This window comes from Tetranychus urticae, chromosome 2 (assembly GCF_039701765.1).
Source record: "Tetranychus urticae isolate SD_2017Ah chromosome 2, NJAU_TeUrti_SD_1.0, whole genome shotgun sequence".
NCBI classification, from domain to species: Eukaryota; Metazoa; Arthropoda; class Arachnida; order Trombidiformes; family Tetranychidae; genus Tetranychus; species Tetranychus urticae.
In genome coordinates, this window is record NC_142959.1 from 21,197,855 (window position 1) to 21,214,398 (window position 16,544).

General features: G+C 33.2%; 5 protein-coding genes across 6 annotated transcripts in view; 2 read left to right on the forward strand and 3 right to left on the reverse strand.

Moving 5' to 3' along the window:
- Window positions 1-739: 739 nt before the first annotated feature.
- On the reverse strand, window positions 740-6,420 carry LOC107371431 (uncharacterized). Its single transcript, XM_015939512.3, has 8 exons — window positions 5,360-6,420; window positions 4,988-5,266; window positions 4,290-4,583; window positions 3,730-3,907; window positions 3,271-3,473; window positions 2,314-3,148; window positions 1,173-2,158; window positions 740-1,097 (listed from the first exon to the last, which is right to left on the reverse strand). The coding sequence occupies exons 1-8, from the start codon at window positions 5,574-5,576 to the stop codon at window positions 1,030-1,032; spliced, it is 3,060 nt and encodes a 1,019-aa protein (XP_015794998.2). The 5' UTR covers window positions 5,577-6,420; the 3' UTR covers window positions 740-1,029.
- A 742-nt stretch (window positions 6,421-7,162) lies between these two features.
- On the forward strand, window positions 7,163-8,060 carry mRpL54 (mitochondrial ribosomal protein L54). The gene is made up of 2 exons (XM_015938879.3): window positions 7,163-7,399; window positions 7,486-8,060. Exons 1-2 carry the CDS (start codon window positions 7,229-7,231, stop codon window positions 7,975-7,977), a joined length of 663 nt encoding a protein of 220 aa, XP_015794365.2. The 5' UTR covers window positions 7,163-7,228; the 3' UTR covers window positions 7,978-8,060.
- Window positions 8,061-8,535: 475 nt separating this feature from the next.
- Window positions 8,536-16,544, reverse strand: part of LOC107371855 (uncharacterized) — a 135,597-nt gene continuing 127,588 nt past the window's right edge. Inside the window, exons 1-2 of one of the 2 annotated variants that reach the window (XM_015940013.3) lie at window positions 9,081-9,194; window positions 8,536-8,994 (exon numbers count right to left, since the gene is read on the reverse strand). In XM_015940013.3, the coding sequence (XP_015795499.2) occupies window positions 8,605-8,994 (390 nt within the window). In that variant the 5' untranslated portion in view covers window positions 9,081-9,194 and the 3' untranslated portion in view covers window positions 8,536-8,604. Of the gene's footprint in view, window positions 8,995-9,080; window positions 9,195-16,544 lie in introns of those variants that run through there. The other variant, XM_089266935.1, reaches the window with a different exon arrangement.
- p115 (General vesicular transport factor p115) lies at window positions 10,260-13,287 on the forward strand. The gene is made up of 9 exons (XM_015939814.3): window positions 10,260-10,454; window positions 10,537-10,744; window positions 10,824-11,237; window positions 11,312-11,619; window positions 11,686-11,929; window positions 11,991-12,307; window positions 12,383-12,504; window positions 12,566-12,747; window positions 12,831-13,287. The coding sequence occupies exons 1-9, from the start codon at window positions 10,377-10,379 to the stop codon at window positions 13,253-13,255; spliced, it is 2,298 nt and encodes a 765-aa protein (XP_015795300.2). The 5' UTR covers window positions 10,260-10,376; the 3' UTR covers window positions 13,256-13,287.
- Window positions 13,277-14,712, reverse strand: LOC107371671 (GPN-loop GTPase 1). The gene is made up of 4 exons (XM_015939815.3): window positions 14,548-14,712; window positions 14,375-14,468; window positions 13,409-14,275; window positions 13,277-13,346 (listed from the first exon to the last, which is right to left on the reverse strand). Exons 1-4 carry the CDS (start codon window positions 14,632-14,634, stop codon window positions 13,288-13,290), a joined length of 1,107 nt encoding a protein of 368 aa, XP_015795301.1. The 5' UTR covers window positions 14,635-14,712; the 3' UTR covers window positions 13,277-13,287.

Consider the following 16,544-nt stretch of genomic DNA (forward strand, 5'->3'; position numbering starts at 1 on the left):
GCAAGTTCCTTCAATTCTGATCTATTTTGACGCGTAATATATATTGTTCTATCATAAACCCAATCGATGATGATGTCAAACAGTTCCGTCGGATGATCCACTTCTATTCTATTGATGCTTAATTCCTCTTTTTCCGATGAAAACATTTCAGCAAAGTATGGGATTGCAGAGCACACAATTACTTTGTGGACACGATACTCTTTTCCTCTGTTATAAATGGTCAAATCAATGAATTTATTATCGAGGTAACTGAGTGATGAATACTGAGTTCTCCTCACGAAGTCAATCTTTTGAACGGACATCTTACTATTAGTCCATATACACGATAACAAAGTGTTTCAGATACAATAACTTCACAAAATTATTCTTACAAACAATGCTTTGTTAAACTGAAGATATAACTAGAGCAACCCTTTGGGTCAATGTCACATGTACAAGTATACTTTGTGGCCTTTTGTTTGTTTCATGCTTTCCCTATTCCTATCCTGTCCAACTCTCCGATTTTGCCAAAAGCTACCTTTTCTCTATTTGACACGTGTTTTAAAAATCGGTTTAATAAAAAATGTTAATAAAATGTCGGCATTTGTTGTAATAATTACCAGCAATTCCATCAGTTTCATTGATCTAATTTACTAATTACATTATTTAAATTTACTAAGAATTTTTTGATAAAATTTTTACCAAGCAATGCTGAATTTATATTCAAAAGGATGAGATAAAGAACTTTAAAATTTTACAATTCAATTTATGAATATTTAATCTTAAAAATCTAACATGAGCCATCATTGGTCTGTGACCAAGAAATTGGAATGACAAAAAAAGAATATTTATTTCTAGAAATAAAATGAAAAAATATGAGGCCCAGCCTCAAAATTGAGATTCACAACACAGATTTAATGTGTTGCACAATTAGCCCCGGAGTCACTTAATCAGTAAGACTGAATCAGGCAGTTTATTGCACGATATAAGATATACGATTCAATTGCTTTAAATTTACTAATTTGTCTTCATCTACCGTCTTTCCAAAAATCAAACTTGAGTCCATTGAGTTGGAGGTGAGAATCGATGAGAATGAGGTGGCCTTATGCTAGGATTACCTGTATTCAGATAAAATAGAAACAAAAACGATTGTTAGCAAAAATGGTTCAAATGACAATCGATTATTTTATTACCTTGTGGATTAGATTGCGGAACTGATTGTTGGCTAGGACTAGTTGTACCTTTAGCTTTTGTTGTCTTACGAAATGGGAAAAATGTACTGCTAAAAGAAAATGAATGTTTCTTGGTTTCATGGTTGCCTGGATTTGTGTCTTTCACAGCCTTTAAATCACTTTTACTGTTTGTTTTGGTCGCTTTTTTCTTGTCGTTCGTCCTAACAATCTCATGACTTTTATCATTCACTTTGGCGATTCCTGGGGTAGGAGTAGCTGCAACTGGAATACCACTTCGAGGAATACAGCTGGCATTGTGTTTACCATTTGATTTCATCTGGTTACTATTCATTAAATTGATTTTATTTTGTGCTTGAAACACGGATTCATTATTACTCTTGGTTTCATTACAGTCTGGTAATTGGTTTGGCGAACGTGGACGCGCAGCAATATTATGATTCATAGAATGGCTATTCAACCCAGGAAATACTCCATGATTGCGAAGTTGCATTGGACTATTTTGATGATTTAAAATGGTTTGTCTGGCTGGTTCTCGACGAACTGTTAAATTACCAAAACGATTGGGCTCAAGATTTCGAGGTGCTGTTATGAAAGGAGGCGGAGGCCCTCCACGACTAAACATTTTATTAGATTGAGGTAAAGGCATTCGAGGTATTGGTGGACGAAATAGTGATCTATTTGGCAGATCGTGTCCATTAATGGATGCTTGGAGACCACTATTATGTTTCAATCGTTCATAGATCGGTTGATTGTGACCCTCCTGGCTTGATTTATCTAATTGATGATTCCCTGAAGATGGATAACTGTAATACTGGTTCAATTGAGAAAGTTGAGTTGGTAGTGGAGGAAGTGGTGGTGGTTGTGATTGTAAATACGAAAATGCTGGAAGATTTGAATATGTGGAAGCCGAATAGAGATCATTATGACTTTTAGAATCCGCAAATTTAGTTCTATCTTCGTCAGGGATATGAATTCTTGGTCTTACTCTGAAATTAGATAAAAGTAATTGATTATTAGTTATAATAGTATTTGTTAAAAATCAATTGGAAAATTATAGATTTGTACCAACACAAAATTCAAAGATAAAATGTAGATGTGAAGTTTGAATCAAGAAAGTTAGTTTAATGAAGAAAAGACTCACCTTTGAGCAACTGAAACAATGATACGACCACTATTATTGGAGTTCATTGGACTTGTGAGCGTTCGACCGTTCATTAGAAAAATGGTATTTCCTTTGGTTCCATATTGATATGTTCGTGGTGGCTTAGGAGGAGGAGGCATTTCATCTCTCATCAAACTTGAACGGTGTTTATTAAAAACATTGATCATTCCATCATCTAATGAACGTTGTAACATAGTATGAGAGGGATGTTGATGTCGCAAAATATCTGCAGGAGATTCATAAGTTGGTTGACCATCGATTTCATCATCAGGAGAGTTTGATTCATGATTTTTGGAGTCTCCAATTAGTGTAGGAGGTGGTGGCGGTGAAGGAGAACAAGGTGGGCGAGCTGTGAAAGCTTTCAATTGGTCAGGAGTCAAATAGGTGAAAGGTTTTTTAGGTTCACACAAAGGATTGGCATTTATTTGATAACAAGATGGCGGTTCACAATCCGGTTCACCTTCTTGATCAGATGTAGCAACTGAATCTGCACAATCAGAATCTTGAAAGCGAGAGGTGAAATTATTTTGACAGTAGTTACTATTACTGTTATTATTGTTGTTATTGTTGCCGTTAGTTGACGCTGTTTCGTTGAATCGAAGACGCTCCAAAGAACGTAGGTGAGAAGGGTTATGAAGATGATGAGGATGAGATTGAGAATGATGAGAGCGCAGTTGATGATGGGCCAACTCCATTGAACCAAACATTGCCTTAAACTTGGCAATACTTGGTCGGCGTATGACTGTTGCCTTTCCAATCAACTTTTCCTGTTTGTTATCGTTGCTACTTTGATTTTCATTGTACATCATGGAATCTGAAGGGGAACAGAATGAAAAAAAGAAAAGACCATAAAAGTAACCAGAAAAATAATAATTGTCAAAAATTAAAAAGTGTACCACACTTTTTTTGAAAAGTCAACATGCCCAGGTCACTTACCTGAAGGGTGTAAAGGAAGTTCTGTGGATGGAGTGGTTGTCATTTTTTTACTCTTCCAAGAGTCAACCAATTGTTTCATATCTTTACTTGGAAAAGTGGCACTCCTTTGAACTCGATAATGAATTTCCGCTTCACTGATACCTGACGAGCTTTCTTCATCAGAACTGGAATTCGCTGTAGCTGAATTTTCTTCCTCAGCAAATCTTTAGAAATAAAGGTTTAAGAAGGATACAAGTGATTAAAAAAAATCATCCTTTTACTCAATCAATGTAATTTAAAGGCAGGAAGTGTATCATTAACAATTTTATAATCGGTATTTAAAGGTAGTAACACAATTGATTTATAAAAAAAACGCTCAATCAAATTAGATTCAATGGAATAGTCATAAAAAATTTGAGCATATGGCTAAATTTAATGTTTCTTAGCATATCTTTTTCACAATACCTTTTTTATACTTACTTGTGATAGGGTTCACCGTCTTCATCTAAGTTTTCATAAGTATGGGCATCTATTACTTTCAATTGTTGCTCAAAAAGAGCAGCAACTGCTCTATAGCAGAGAATGTATTGTTCTTGGGTTTGGACCATTGCAATTCTTTGCCTCCTCATTTCATGGATAATTTTATATAAACTGAAATCTATGGAAAAAAATTAGAATAAAAAATGATATTAAAATGATATCATTGTAAACGAAAAGGCAGATTTGCAAGTGAAATTGAGCATCAAGATGTGTTTTTAAATGCAATATGAAAACCTCATGATGTAACCATTTAGACAAGTTTTGATAGTTGAAATTTAACAGTTTGGATAAAGTATTTTTAGTTTCTCTTTTCCTAGCTGGTGTTTTATATTGAACCAATAATTTTCAATCTTAATGTGATTTTCTTTATGAATAAAAGACAAAGACAGGCATTCATTGAAGATTGAGATTTATATTGAAGCTGTACCCACGGGCTATTGTTGTTTTTTTTAACTACAACATTTTGATGCCCGCTCACTGTTCAAGCTTGACCAACTAACCTTCTTTCAATTTTCCCGTACGAAGAAGAGCCCAAACATAATCTATACTACAAATTGTGCCCGTTCGACCACAACCTGCACTACAATGAACAAGAATGGGGGTTGCTTCGGTTGCTTGGACATCTCTCATCAACCGAACAAGCTCTAAAATTGGTCCGACTGTTGTGGGAACTCCATGATCAGGCCAGGTTGTATAATGAAATTGACAAACAATTCGTTCTTTATTGTCGCATGTAACCCTAAATGTACGAACAAGAAAGTCTGGACAAACTTGTCTCCAATCAATTTGTTGAGCTGTATTGAAAGTATTGAAAAAAAGATAAGTTTAGAAATTCAAGTTAAGAAACTGCAAACCATCAAAATTGACACCGTCAAAACTTATTGTTATGTAATTGAAATTGTATCAGACAAAAAGAAACAGAAATAGAACAATTGAATGTTGAGAAAACTTTCTACATAAGATATAAAAGTAAAATACTTTTAAGCATAATATAAGTAAATGAAAAGTAAATCTTAATATGGACTTATAGAGAAATAAACTCTTACAAGTTGAAACTGACAAAACAATTGGTTTATAATGAGTCAATGTTGATGGACGAGTTCAATAAATGGTGGTGATTTGTATTCATTACGCTTTCACTTGTAAAAGTAAAGGATTGGGTAACATGAAAGCTAAATGATCATCTTCATTTACATACCAGTTATATTGCCATATTGTTGTTCTTGATCACTAACCAAAGGCCAGTACATTTCACATTTATATTTTCCTGATTCGGTTTCATTGCAAGCCATGACAATGACCCTAATTTCACATTCCCAAATCATCCGCCAAAAATCAACAACAGTATTTGGAAGTGGTCCTTGTGAAGCAACATAAGCACATGCTGAGCCAGTTGATCCACGGACGAAGTTGGCATTTATATAATCTGATCCAGGGACACCGGGATATTCACTTAATATTACTCTGCTATAATCATCTAAAAAGTTCACAAGATCAGGAAAAATTGTATTTATTATTAAAGTTGTTAAAACTATCAAATATACGATATAAATGGTTCAATAAGACTTACATGGCAGAATATCTTTGTACCGATTTTTCCTTCTATTGACGTCCTTTAAGCCATGTTTACAAGCATAAAAGTTGTCTCTTTTTAGAGATTCAGTCAACTCTTTAAGAGATTGAAATTCAACAGCATATAAATCATCATCATCATTGGGACATTTACGTCTCTCTTCCAACGTTTCAAAATGATTGAGAAAATTTCTCAAAATTGTCTTCAAATTCATGTTCTGTTGAATGGGTTAAAAAAATTTGAACACAAAAAAAATGTTTGACAGTGGACCAAAAGGGAAAAAAAAGTTGAAGTCTGAAAGAAACAACAACTTTGAGTTTTCCAGAAGTCAACAAAAATTAAAACATCAAGAAAAGGTAAGCACAAAATAAACAGTAGAGAAAAAAGAAGAAAACACTTTTGTAAGAAAAATTCCTCTGGTAATGTCACAGTGATATGATGTTATTGCTGCTGTTTCTGATGATGGTGGCGAGGTAGGAAAAAAAGGTAACTTAAATGGTGAAAAAGAGAAATCAAGAAGTGGGAGAAGAAGAAAAATAAGAAGATGGAAGATGAAGAAACCAACTTGAACCAAGTCTATGGAACTTTATTTATGTAAGTGGAAAGAGAAAAAATGACGGCTAACAAGTACAAGTCTCCCAATGCCTCGACCAGCTACAACAACAATAATACTAAGAAAAAGAAACGGAAGAGGGAGAAGAAGGAGAGAGAGAGAGAAGAAGAGAAGGAGAAAAGGCAAAAGATGAAAAAAGTTTAGTAATAGTTGAAACTACAGATTTATTTAATCAACAGGATAACATTAGGAATGTTTGTTGGTAGTTATTGTCGTTGAGGTTTTTTTATTGTAGATGTTGATGTTAATTATGATGATGGTGTTGATGATGATGGTGATGTCAGTATAATATATGGATGAATACAATAGCCAGGGAACAGTAAAAAAACAAACAATTAAAGTTATAAGAAAGCAAAGGAGAGGGAAAAGAGAGGGAGGGATAAGAAAGTTGACGAGAGTAAAGAGAAACCGGGCCAAGAAAGCTAAAAAACAATGCTGGAATGCAGCTCCACAATGTTGTTAGTAAGTAAGAGAGCGATGAAAGTGGAAAAAAGAAAAGAGGAAAAGAAAGAGAAGAGAGAAGAGAAGGCGGCCGATAAAGAAAGAAAGAGAAAGTGAGGCCGAATTCGCACCTCTTTTTCTCTTCTTCTCGATATTTATTTCATTTACTAGGTCAAACGATCGATCGTCAATATTAAAGCGCGTAAATTCATTCGTTTTATTTTATACTTTCAAGCTTGCAATTATTTAAATCAATCTAATCTTGTTTTTAATTTGAATTTGGATTCAAGGTATTGATTGAAACGTAACTTGTTTGAGATTGGAATGTTATCAAACTGAATAGACATGCACTTTTTCGAGCGGAATGTAAACTCAGTGCATGTTGAATTTCATCAGAAATTAATTAAAACACATTAAACAATTTGTTTTTTTACCATCCTGTTAATTTTAAAATTAATTTCCTTGAATGTTTTGAGCCTCAAAATTTGAGGTTTGGAGCTTGATACAACTTGTATTTCAACTGTTAACTGAAAGTACGAAAAATGGAAAAGGTACATATAGTGACATAGCGAAAGGGATTAGTTTGTCTATTTTTGGTATTATTATTCACTTTTAGGTGCTTTAATTGTTTAATTATGAAGTTTTTAATTTTTAATCAATTTCTTGTTAGATTGAAAAATTGAAATACGCGCCTCAAAGTAATCAGATATTTATCAATACTGGTATCGGATAGCTGCATGTTTACTTTTCTTAGAATAACATTAAAATTGTGAAAACTCAAGATCTATTGCAAGTGAATTATTTTATTAAGAATGGCAGCTTTGAAATCACTGTTTCTATCATCTAACAGATGTATCAATCATATTTCGATAAGATTGCTTGCGACTCAGAAAACGTCTATTGGAAAAAAAAGGTTTCGTTTGCCGGTTGAGCAAGATGCTGAAAGACTGGTCAACTATGTCTGTGGTTCAAATATTTATCAGGTTAGCTCTATTTTTATTCATCTTCACATTAAATACATTTTCGATTAAGAATATTATGCTTAATTTCGATTATATATTCTTTCCAGGAAGGTGAAGATATCAAACTGAAAGACGATAGCGAGTATCCTGATTGGATTTGGAAAATGAAAATCCATAGTTTTCCCAAATTTGATGATTATGATCCTAAAAGCAAAGAATATTGGGAACTTTGTGAGATTGAACATTTATTCAGAACGTTTCGACTATTATCAAACCGACCTAAGACCTCTATGCCTACTGGAAAAATTGAAAAAGATTACGAAGAAAGGATTCTCAGAGCAAGGCAACGTGCCATTTTACCTGAAGCCATTGATCATGGGTATGACCCCAAGGACATTTTAGAAGAGCCAGTTAATGAAAGGATTCATCTTAGGCCAGAGGAAAGCGATACAGTTGTTCCTTACGACCAATTTGAATCTTCAATGATATATGAAAAAAATTTCCTACACAAACTGCGTACCAAAAGCTCAAATATCAAAAGACCTTTCATGGAAATATACGCCACTAGAGTTAGATTTAGAAAACCAAAGTTCATTTGATATTAAATAAGAAATCTTTTCCTATTATAGTGCTTAGTATGTATCATAGTTATTAATAATAAAGCTTTTTCGTTTAATCTAAATCAAACAGCAATTTTTCAATAAACGAGCAAAATGATACGGCTCACAGCCTCAGTAATAAGGCAGCAAGTAAACATTGAACAGGACAGTTCACTTTCCTACATCCAAAATATATTCTAAAGGGTTGGTTCATCACAGTTAGATTCGTGTAAAACAACTCAATAGTAAGTGTACAGCAGGTTATGTCCGTTATAACTTATCAGCTGTGATTAATTTTAAAAACATGGCCACACGAAAACCTTTTACTTGGTTAGTAAGTTCTTGAGCTATCTCAAAATGGTCTCCACCAACAATTAATTTGAGAATATTTAGCCATATTTAACTTATGATCTCCTTATCTATTGAATCGTCACCATTCACACTTTCAGTGGTTTATAATCTATCGTTAATCAACCTTTTGAGCAAAGAGCTTGTATACAAAGATTCACTTCATTCATACACGGTGGCATCTAGAATCAGATTAAAAACTGTAATTCATTTTTAACGGTTGTATACATTAATTTTAATCATCAATTTATTCAGGGGACATGAATTTAAACAGACAGTCTATTGTTGTTTTGGCTTCTTCTTTGGTCTCAAATTGTTAGAATGACCACACTTTCGTTTTCTGCAGTTGGTAGCCTTAGCATGTAATCGAGCATAACATTTACGACAAACCATCTTGTCAATATTGTATTTCTTGGCTAACATCATAAGAGATGGTTCGATAGCACCTCCCCTTAATCGAAGAGCCAAGTGTAAAGTAGATCCATCACTAATTCCGTACTCTAAAAGAGATGAACCAGGTTCTAGTTGGCCACCAAAGATAAGACGAATATCTTCATATGGAACATTCTCTTGTTGTTGAATGGCGTACATCAATTCTGAAACATCATCTTCCTCATTGACATCAAAAGCAATGCTTTTATCTTCTAAATTTTTGACGTAAATCTGCATCTGAAGGCCCAACAAGAAAAAAAGCATCAGTATTTGATGGAACAGAAAAATTGGATGTAAAGATAAAATTGAATCGTGATACTTACTTTGAGGATGATTATATTAACTACAAACACTGGAAACAATAAATAACAATTAAATCTTCACAGAAGAGATATTCAAATCAATCAAAACAATTACAATTATTGTTTACTGAAAATCACCAGACAAAAAATCTATAACAGAAGTAACTTTCCGTTTCCGAGAGGTAGTCAGGGAAACACTTAAGCTCCCTCTCATTGATGCATCGCCGCTCTATTTGAAATTTCATTTGCAGTAAACTATTAAAATCAATTTTTTATTAAATGAGATATTGAGAGATATATCTATGATTTTATTCTGATTATATGTTTGAGATATTAAATGATTTTATACTAAATTATCAGAAGTTACGATTTAATGAGTTGGTTATCAAGTAATCTTCAATTTTCAGCCAAATTTTGTGCAAAGATATCTTGTTTAGCTTATCTTATCCAATTAACCAGCGTCATGATTCATGAACAACATGTTACAACACGAACAAGGATTTATGTTCCGTTCCGCTTTCCAAAAAATAACCACAGAAGTTTCTCATCAGAAATCTCCATCAAAATTTGATTTTATCTTTACATTCCGTCTATCATTTTAATCCCTTTCAAATTCCGTTTCAAAATAATAATTATTTTACCAAATTAATGATAATAATTTTGGTACATGATAATGACTTGTTCAATTCGGTCAAAAAGCGATTTAAATCGCCTTTTTTTCTCTGCGATTCAACGTTGATTTATCTTGATGATAAAAATTTCATTAAACAATAAACAAAATTTTCTTGAATTTGGCTCAAGTGGGTTTGATTTGATCAATATGGTAACCTTAGTAACAGAAAGCATGTGATATGGGTTTAGTAGCGTTGGCCGATCAAACAGATCGATTTTTTAGATCAATTGAATCGATTTATTTAATCAACAAGTTTCTCCACACAAATCGTTACCTGAGAAGGCACTTCTCTGAAGTTTCACTTTGCGCTGCACTGATGACCCGATTGGCTCTTAATTAAAACTCATGTAGTTCTTAGGTGAATATAGGTTAACGCTTCATCAATTCATTATTCAAATCGGGTTTTATTATACAACTTGAAATAATGTCAGAAACCTGGTTTTCAGTCATTTATAGATCAACACAAATCTATACACGAGTCTTATTAAATGTGTATGGCAATCGATTCTATCGATTTTAAATTTGATTAACTCAATTCAGGTTTTACGGTATATCATCTGTCATTTTTGTATTAATTGGTTTTAATTAATATAAATATATAAATTATTTATTGATATTTTGTTATCAAAAAAGGAAATCAAGCTATGGATTATTTGAAGAATAGCTGGAAAAAGGTGGTTGGTAATCCTCAAGAGAGTGAACAAGAAACAGTTTCTGAAACGGTAATGTACAGCTATTTTTGTTTATCTTGTTATTATTCAACAGAAATATTAATGGTCAATTCTTGATCCGGTTTCTTTATAGATTGAGAAGCTAATTGGTCGTGTTGAAACCTCTACCTTACCAGAAGATCGCAGAGGTGCTTGTAGAGCTCTTAAATCTTTGTCTAAAGACTATCGACTAGAGGTTGGAGCCAGAGGATTGGATGTTTTAATTAATGTTTTGTCTACTGATCGTAATGACCCAGAAGCAATCAGTTATACTTTAGATGCTCTCAACAATATAATTTCAGGTAAGCTCATCTCCATTGAATTTATGCTAATTTTTTTGCCATGATTTTGCTAACTATGATTTAATCGTTTGCTTTTTAGGCCAAACTGAAGATCCTGTGGACTATAATGGAGTTGCATCGCCTAATGAAGAAACAGACGATCTCGGAATTCAATTTACCGAAATGTTTGCCAAAAAAACAAAGAATATCAGCTTAGTGATAGAACTTATAGAGGAATACGATTTCAAAATACGTTGGCCTGCTCTAAAATTAATTACAAATTTATTAAGAAATAAGCCCAAGGATATCCAAGATGGTATTCTTGCTAGCCCGATGGGTGTCTCCAGACTGGTCGACCTTCTTGCAGATGGTAGAGATATTATTCGTAATGATGCTATACTTTTATTAGTCCATTTGACACGAGGAAATGCTAATATTAAAAAAATTGTTGCCTTTGAAAATGGTTTTGATAGACTTCTTGAAATAATTGCCACGGAGTGTTACTGTGATGGAGGTATGTTTTACTCTACCAAGTTACCATTGTTTCAATTTCAATGACTCATTGATCTTTTTCTTTTGACTCTTTAGGTGTAATTGTGGAAGATTGTTTAATTGTTCTCCGAAATCTTCTCACCAACAATAACTCAAATCAATTTTTTTTCAAAGAAGGAAGCTACATTCAAAGGTTGATACCGTTCCTCGATGTTACTGAATGGAGTGGACACCGTTCCAACAACTTCCTTTTCTTTTTACAAGTCATAAGAGCTCTTGTTTCTCCTTCCAACCCACAACAAGTGACCTCAGCTTGCCAAAAAGTTATGCACTCATCTGGAATCCTGAAAAGGATCTGTGATATTCTTTCAACTCTCGGAATACCTTCAGATATCCTCACCGAGGTTTGTCATCAAAATTTATTTTTTCTTCTAGAAATTTCATAAACTTTTCTCCATCCATTTACTTAGGCTATAAACACTGTCGCCGAAATTATCCGAGGAAATGATCATAATCAACAATATTTCAGTTCTTTAGAGGCTCCAGTCGAACCACCTAAATCTCTTCTAGTTCTTCTTGTAATGTCTATGGTTGATGAAAAACAATGTTTCGATTTGAGATGTGCAATTCTCTACTGTTTTGAATGTTATCTTTTTCAAAATGAATTTATTAAAGACCAAGTTGTTCAAACGTTGTTACCGAATGCTCCAGAAAGTGAGTAAACTTTTCTTTATATTAAATCGATGAATTCTTAGGCTTTCTTCTTTCATTGCAGCATCTTCTGTTACCTTGGGTCAACTTTTATGCGGAGGCCTTTTTTCCAATGATCCACTCTCAAATTGGTTTGTTTCAACCGCTTTAAGTCATACGCTCATCGGAAATAATATCCTAAAAGAGCAACTTTTAAAGGTTCAATTGGCAACTGAAGGGAAAACAACTTCGACATCTCTCATGGAACAATGCTGTTCTCTTTTACATTCTTATTCAAAACACCAAACTCGTATTGGTTTGCTCATGTTCCTTAGCAATTGGCTATCTGATTGTCCGGTTGCTGTTTCGCATTTTCTTCAGATTCCTTCAAACATTCCATTCGTGAGTTTTACAATACATTAATTACAGAAACTATGTATCGTCACTAGATTTAATTTTTTTCATTCCTTTATCCAGCTTACTGTTCAACTGGGTAATATGGAAGACGATGACATGGATGTATTAATCTCAGGATTGAGTGCTTTCCTATTAGGCATATGCATACTTAATAATAATGACTCTGTCCAAAGTTACACTAGGTAAATGTTATTGATTGATGATTTTTAATTTACTTATATTGACATTTATTTTTTTTTACAGAGAAGATTTACTTGAATCGATAATGAAAAGAGTTGGATTGGATATTTTTCTTGATAAATTACGCTCGGTGTCTAAAAGTGAAAAGTTCAGTTCTGCATCGCAAAAACCTCAGATTAAAATTTTAAAAGCTGATCAACTCATCTTTGACTATGAATTCTGTAAATTATTCCGCACACTTGAAGGTAATTCTCCATTGAACTCAAGTCATCATTAGCATTGTCACTAATAATATATCACTTTTGGAATCTTTTTTTTCATATTTCAGCTTCCATAGTAAAATCCGTGCAAAATAACCCAGAAGATTCCGTCAATGGTCCAGAGTCAAAAATGTCTGCTGAGCAAAATAGACTTCTAATGCAATTGATCCGAGAACAAGACGAGTCAATTTCAAGTTTAAAAGATGAGAATACTTCTTTAAAAAATCAATTGAGCGAGTTAGAAGAACTCACAGCAACAAATCAACAATTGCATGATCAAATTGCTCTCTTAAAACATCAACTTCATCAATACGCAACAACAAATCAACAGTTGCATGATCAAATCAGACATTTAGAATCCCAATTGCATCAATATGCAACAACAAATCAACAGTTACACGATCACATCGCTCTACAAGAAGCTCAATTACACCAGTACGCGGCTACGAATAAACAGTTGCACGATCAAATCACTAACTCAGATATACCTTAAATCTTTTACAATTAAACGAAATTTAAACAAAATTATTTTATTGTGGCTAAATATTTTTTGAATTCTTCATATTCTTTACGCTCCTCTTCATCTGAAAATAAAATAAAATAAAATTAGTGTTGAGTAAAAAGGACAAACTTTCCATATAAATACCTTCTTCTTCTTCTGCTTCTTCTTCTTCGCTTTTAATTTCGACGTCTCTTGACTCGTTCTGCATCTGTTCACTGGTTTCTTCTTCAATAATAGATATTGTTCTAGGTTTCGTTCTAGTTGATTTACCAGGTTCTATGTTTTGTGAACCAAAAGACATCAATTCTTCACCAGATCCCGAGGACGACTCCACTTTTTTCATTTGTTCTTTTTTCTCATTGTTCTTGGCTTCCTCTGCTTCTTTTTTTATTCTTTCATATTCAACACGATAGACTTTATAATACTCTTCAGCTCCTGAATCAATAGACTTGAAAAATTGGTCAATTCCAGCACCAGAGACGGCTGAGAATCCTACTGATTTAAGATCTTTGTAAAATGTATCCAAAACCAATGACATGGATCGGGTAAGATTACTGATGTATGATGATTCACTTTCTAAGGCTGCTTCAAAGGATTCAAAGTCATTCATCCACTCCAATGCAAACTTATGACTATGAACATCAATCTTGTTCATCACAACAAGAAAAGGTAGCTTTGTTTTGAACATGATTGAGCAAGCATAGAGCATATTTGACATAAACGTAACTGGGTTGACATTTCGAACAATATCCATCACATAAACAATGACAGTTGGATAAGTTGAGGCAAGTGTCTCGGTGATAATTGATCCTGAAGCAGACCATGTAAACACTTCGATTTGCCCAGGAGTATCAATTATAACATATTCATGTTCTGATCGGCGTTTTTCTAGCAGCTGCATAACTTGATCGAATCGAGTTGAGAAGAGATTCAATGATGTAATTATACCACCATTTGGTCCTAGTCCATACTGTTTCATGACTTCTTTATATTTGACAGTGTCTCTTATATCTATCCAACAAGGAAATAAAACGTTTTAAAAGATTGATTCTAGCCATCAAAAGTAAATCAAACATATGAAAAAAAGCATTGATCTAAAGTAAATCTTACCAATGTTAGCTGGATATGGTAATTCTATACATGCTGGGTCCAAATTTAAAACATAAGGCGGTTTACCTTTAGAATAAAGATCACCAGTAAGGCGCTGGAATGATAAAATTCAGATTAAACAAAAGACGTACAAAATGACCAAACGAGTCAAAATAATTATCTCAAAGAATTACCTGAACGACACATGTTTTCCCTGACCCTGCCATGCCCATAACAATGATACATGTAGGCCTTTTCGATTCTCCGTCTTTATTGTCCATTTTTAAAAATCAGGTGAAATAAACAGACAAGAAAAATAAAACAACAGAACAAACATGTGATTTACATGTTAAACTTGAGAACCACGAAAAAGAATGAAACTACAGTAGTTGAAAAAGACACCATTAGATGGCGACCAAAAAATGCAAATTGTACATTTTTCGTTTATTAATTTTCATCTTCTGCTAAATTGAGTAAAACTTAATCTGCTTCATTTAATTCGCTTAAATCACCTTCCTACCCTTAGATGATCTCATTAGAAACAGTGTTCTCCATGAGGATAGAAAATTGACTACCAATATGAGAATAACAATCAACAATGTCTGTGATAAAAAGCGCCTTTTAATACAACCATCAAAAGACTCATTCAACTGCTGTTCATCCAATGGATTTTTGGATCAAATTGGTTACTAAACAATAGCCAACGGAAACAATAGACTTTTCATGGGCCAGCAATTTCTAAATTCGTAAAACCAAATAGTAGATGAAATCACTAAAAGCTGCTGTATTTCAACTGTGAAACTGGACGATAACTCCTACAATATATGATGTTCATCGGCATTTTATTAAAATCTCCGATTCCATGGCACTTGAAGGCCAAATTTTATCGTCTATCATCACAAACTATCACCATTTAAATGATATGAACCCTGTCCATGAAATTTCCGCTTCATTCGTTATCTTTTTGGCATCTCAAAGGATCTCAATTATTACTAATGGAACCCATTATGATAGCTGTTCAGACCAATTTCAGCTACCTTTACACAATTTAAACTCCATCAATAAATTGGAAAGGTTTACCGTTGTGATGTTTTAATGACCAATCTAAAATTTTTACCTTTAATTATATTCAAAATTTGTTACGCTCTTTGATTCTAATGGTTTCAATTGTTCAAAAAGTTCACCGGTTAAATTCAATTGCAACTCAAACCAAAAATCAATTTCATTGCATGCGATTTTGTGTGAAACATATCTCTGATTAAAGAAACGGCAACACATTTGACAATCTCAATGTTTCAATATTTGAATGGTTTAATGAAAGATCAACCTAAATGCACAATTAAATACAAAAAAAGTGAAACTCAAAACAATTGAACTCAACATCGTGTGTAACTTAACGTTAAAATGTTATGCTTCACTTTGGTAAGCTGGAAATGAAGCTAATTTGAATAAAGAAATTGTTACCAATATGTAAATGTCTTGCAATTAATGATTAATTTAAATGTTAATGTTAAAATGAATCCAATTGAATAAATGGACACTTGAATTAAAATGTGAGCAAAATATTGAAGTTGGTTGCGATGTAAGTTGAAGAGAAAATCATTTTTACCTTAATCATTTCACTAATCATAATCAATAGACAAGGCAACTAAATTGAATTGATGAAGATGGTGTAATGAAATGATTGACAGTTGAAGTGATCATCGTTTTCATCTCAACTTTTACCTTTTTTTGCTGATTCTTTGATCGTTCACTTTTCTGTGTTGTTATTATCCATTATCATTATAAGCCAAAGTTTGCAGTTAATCATGCCTCACTGATTATAACCATCATCACCATCACCGTCAATATGGTGCTTACATGAGCGGCCATCAACACACAAACAACCAAAATAATAACAAATGGGTAGACTTGGTAAATTGATGGTGATGATGGAAATGAAAATGATGAGAATCAGTATTCTGATTGACTTGATTACCTTTTTTTGGGTTCATTTTGACCACACAATTTATTATTATGCGCACTTTTCATCTCTCAGTTTTTACAATCATAAATTATCTTAAATATAAATTAAATCTAGGCTAATTCATAATCGATCAACCATGAATTATATATTTTTGACCATCCATTGATCAACCAAAGCCTGGCCTTCTCCTACACCAACAAAATGCTCTCATCTGTATCATAATCA

What these genes read in the sequence shown, in the direction of transcription:
- p115 (XM_015939814.3), top strand. Translation starts at nt 10,377, where the DNA reads ATGGATTATTTGAAGAATAGCTGGAAAAAGGTGGTTGGTAATCCTCAA. An exon ending in TCTCAACAATATAATTTCAG is followed by an intron (nt 10,745 to 10,823) that starts GTAAGCTCATCT and finishes TTTGCTTTTTAG; the next exon opens with GCCAAACTGAAGATCCTGTG. An exon ending in ATTATTCCGCACACTTGAAG is followed by an intron (nt 12,748 to 12,830) that starts GTAATTCTCCAT and finishes TTCATATTTCAG; the next exon opens with CTTCCATAGTAAAATCCGTG.
- mRpL54 (XM_015938879.3), top strand. Translation starts at nt 7,229, where the DNA reads ATGGCAGCTTTGAAATCACTGTTTCTATCATCTAACAGATGTATCAAT. An exon ending in GTGGTTCAAATATTTATCAG is followed by an intron (nt 7,400 to 7,485) that starts GTTAGCTCTATT and finishes TATTCTTTCCAG; the next exon opens with GAAGGTGAAGATATCAAACT.
- LOC107371671 (XM_015939815.3), bottom strand. Translation starts at nt 14,634, where the DNA reads ATGGACAATAAAGACGGAGAATCGAAAAGGCCTACATGTATCATTGTT. An exon ending in GGAAAACATGTGTCGTTCAG is followed by an intron (nt 14,469 to 14,547) that starts GTAATTCTTTGA and finishes TTATCATTCCAG; the next exon opens with CGCCTTACTGGTGATCTTTA. An exon ending in ACCATATCCAGCTAACATTG is followed by an intron (nt 14,276 to 14,374) that starts GTAAGATTTACT and finishes CTTGTTGGATAG; the next exon opens with ATATAAGAGACACTGTCAAA.
- LOC107371431 (XM_015939512.3), bottom strand. Translation starts at nt 5,576, where the DNA reads ATGAATTTGAAGACAATTTTGAGAAATTTTCTCAATCATTTTGAAACG. An exon ending in ACTTCCTTTACACCCTTCAG is followed by an intron (nt 3,149 to 3,270) that starts GTAAGTGACCTG and finishes GTTCCCCTTCAG; the next exon opens with ATTCCATGATGTACAATGAA. An exon ending in TCCGCAATCTAATCCACAAG is followed by an intron (nt 1,098 to 1,172) that starts GTAATAAAATAA and finishes ATCTGAATACAG; the next exon opens with GTAATCCTAGCATAAGGCCA.